Genomic DNA, 2807 nt, shown 5'->3' with positions numbered 1-2807 from the left:
GGGGCTTAAGTGGAGAGGAAATGTTTTGAGAATGATGAGGGCAATGAATGTATAAATGTGCTTTACACAATTGATGTATGTATGGATTGTGATAAGAGTTATATGAGCCCCTAATAAAATGATTAAAAAAAAAAAATCCACACATACATCCATTTTGTCAAGAAATTTTGTACATTGGTTGCCCTCATCGTTCTCAAAACATTTGCTTTCTACTTGAGCCCTTGGTAGTAATTCCTCATTTTCCCCTCACTCCCCACTCCCCACTCCTCCATGAACCCTTGATCATTTATATATTACTGTTTTGTCATATTTTACACCGTCTGACATCTTCCTTCACCCACTTCTCCACTGTCCGTCCCCCAGGGACGAGGTTATATGTAGATCCTTGTAATCGATTCCCCTTTTCTCCCTCCCCTCCCCTCCACCCTCCCAGTATCACCACTCACACCACTGATCCTGAAGGGATCATCCACTCTGGATTCCCTGAATTTCCAGTTCCTATCTGTACCAGTGTACATCCTCTGGTCTAGCCAGATTTGTAAGGTGGAATTGGGATCATGATAGTGGGGTGGGAGGAAGCATTCAAGAAGTAGAGGAAAGTTACATGTTTCATTGTTGCTTCACTACACCCTTCTGCAAGGGGATGTCCTGTTAGCTACAGATGGACTGTGGGTCCCCAATCTCACTCACAATGCTATGATTTCTTTGTTCTTTGATGCCTGATACCTGATCTCTTCAATGCCTTGTGATCGCACAGGCTGGTGTGCTTCTCCCATGTGGGCTTTGTTGTTTCTCAGTTAGATGGCCGCTTGTTTATCTTCAAGCCTATAGGACCCCAGGCTCTTATCTTTTGACAGCCGGGCACCATCAGCTTTCTTCACATTTGCTTATGATATTTTGTTTGTTTATCCCCCCTCTGCAGCCGAGCTACACCCAGCCACCCTACAGCCAGGGAGGTTACGCCCAGGCCTACTCGGCCCCTCCCCCTCCACCACCACCACCGCCTGCCTACAACTACGGGAGCTACGGCGGGTACACCCCAGCCCCCTACACCCCACCGCCACCCCCCACCGCACAGACCTACCCTCAGCCGACCTATAACCAGTATCATCAGGTAGGTGCCAGGTGGGGACCCTATTGGGTGGGGAGATTTTAAGGGCCCACCTGGGTTTTTTTCCCCAGGCTTGAGTACCAATTTCTCTTTGGAAAGATGACAGCCTGCTGGCCTCATAGCTGGGGTCCAGCTATGCTGTGGGTGGGCGTGATATGCATATACTTCTCCAGGGTTTGGGGGTTGTGGGTGGCGGTGTTTTGAATCTGTCATCTCACTGTGCCTTCCAGGACACCAGGTAAGCCATCCCCATCTGCCCTCTGGGTGACACCGTGTCAGTCACTGGTCCTCCATAGTTTCTGTCGGTGGGGACCTATCTGTCAGCCACCATCGACTCTTCCCTAGGTGGGGGTGGGTCTGAGGAGGCCCAGCCCAGTGCTCCATCTGCCTGACCTCCCCCGGCCCGTCTCTCTCCCCAGTATGCCCAGCAGTGGAACCAGTACTACCAGAACCAGGGCCAGTGGCCGCCCTACTACGGGAACTACGACTATGGGAGCTACTCCGGGAGTACACAGGGCGGCACGAGCACACAGTAGCCGGGGGCTCCCCCCTGCTGCCCCATCGCCCTGCCTGTCCGCCCAAGGGCCTCTGACACCAGCCCCTGCCCACCGGGCCTCCGCCGCCCCCACCGGGTGGGCCAGGGTACTGGGGTGAGGCCGTCCCAGGGCTGCCTTCCACCAGGGGCTGCTTCTTCCCCCCCCCTGGAGTCTACAGGCAGCAAGGATCTTTCATTTTCTGTTTGCTCCCACGTCCTCCCTCCTCTCCCTCCTCCCTTTTTGACTAAAGAGGCCCTCCTCCCACAGTCATACCTTGAAGCTCTGGGGACTGGGGTGGGCACCCTCCCATCCAGTCGTCCCAGCCCCCCAGCTTCCCAGACCCTCATGAAGTTTATTGTAAATTCTTCCAGGAGCTGTTTTACTGTCTACTTTTCAGGATTAAAAAAAAAATCAGAAACTTTATTAAAAAAAAGCAAAAAAACACAGCCCATGAGTTTTAAAAAGTAAAAATGTGGAGGGAGGAGTGAGAGTGGGGGTTTTGTTTTTGTTTTGGGGTGTTTTTTTTTGTAATTATGCTTTTGTTTGTTTGGGGTTTGTTTGTTTTTTTTTTTTAATTTTCAGAATTTGTCCGTTTTTACTGTGGGTGGGCTGTTACTCTTTCATCAAGGTAACCATCTGCTGGGTTCATGCAACTGAGGAAGAGCCACCCCCCTGGAAACAAAACCACATGAACTCACACAACAAACCACAAGATGACCTTTACCTGTAACCCTTTTATACATTGTCTCAGTCCCCAGAACTGCACACAGGTCTCTGTGTTGAGTTGAAGTGTAACTGCTTTTTGTATTTGGAGAGAGTGTGACTATTGAACTTGAAACCTTTTATTCCCGGCCTCCTGGTAATTCCTGGTGGGGTGGACCAGGGAAGAGGGGGAACAGGGAGGTGGGGCTCCTTCCCCTCAAAGCCAGCTGGCCGCCCACCCGCCCGCCACTGCCCCCAGGCCCTGAGCCCCCCCTGGAGCTGCGAGCTCGCCCCTGGTTCTTACTCTCTCCTGCCCCTTTCTTTTCCTGGGACTTTAACAAACTGAACTGACTACAAAATGTGGTCGTCCTGGTTCCTTTTCTTTCAACAAATGACAGCACCTCCCAGCAGGAAGGAAGCAGCACAAAAACCTGGGGTGTTACTGCACTTGGCCTCCC

General features: G+C 51.5%; 1 protein-coding gene across 3 annotated transcripts in view; it reads left to right on the top strand.

Annotated features, from left to right (window-relative positions):
- Positions 1 to 2093, top strand: part of HNRNPUL1 (heterogeneous nuclear ribonucleoprotein U like 1) — a 26910-nt gene extending 24817 nt beyond the window's left edge. For all 3 annotated transcript variants that reach the window (XM_045292983.1, XM_004710345.2, XM_045292984.1), the window contains exons 14-15: positions 923 to 1114; positions 1531 to 2093. In XM_045292983.1, coding sequence (XP_045148918.1) covers positions 923 to 1114; positions 1531 to 1647 — 309 coding nt within the window. In that variant the 3' untranslated portion in view covers positions 1648 to 2093. The remainder of the gene's footprint in view (positions 1 to 922; positions 1115 to 1530) is intronic.
- The last annotated feature ends 714 nt before the right edge of the window (positions 2094 to 2807 follow it).

Source organism: Echinops telfairi, unplaced genomic scaffold (assembly GCF_000313985.2).
Source record: "Echinops telfairi isolate 266 unplaced genomic scaffold, ASM31398v2 ScPeMD7_655;HRSCAF=1070, whole genome shotgun sequence".
In the NCBI taxonomy this organism is placed as follows: Eukaryota; Metazoa; Chordata; class Mammalia; order Afrosoricida; family Tenrecidae; genus Echinops; species Echinops telfairi.
The sequence above is the reverse complement of the archived record's forward strand: the minus strand, read 5'-3'. Positions and strand labels throughout refer to the sequence as shown.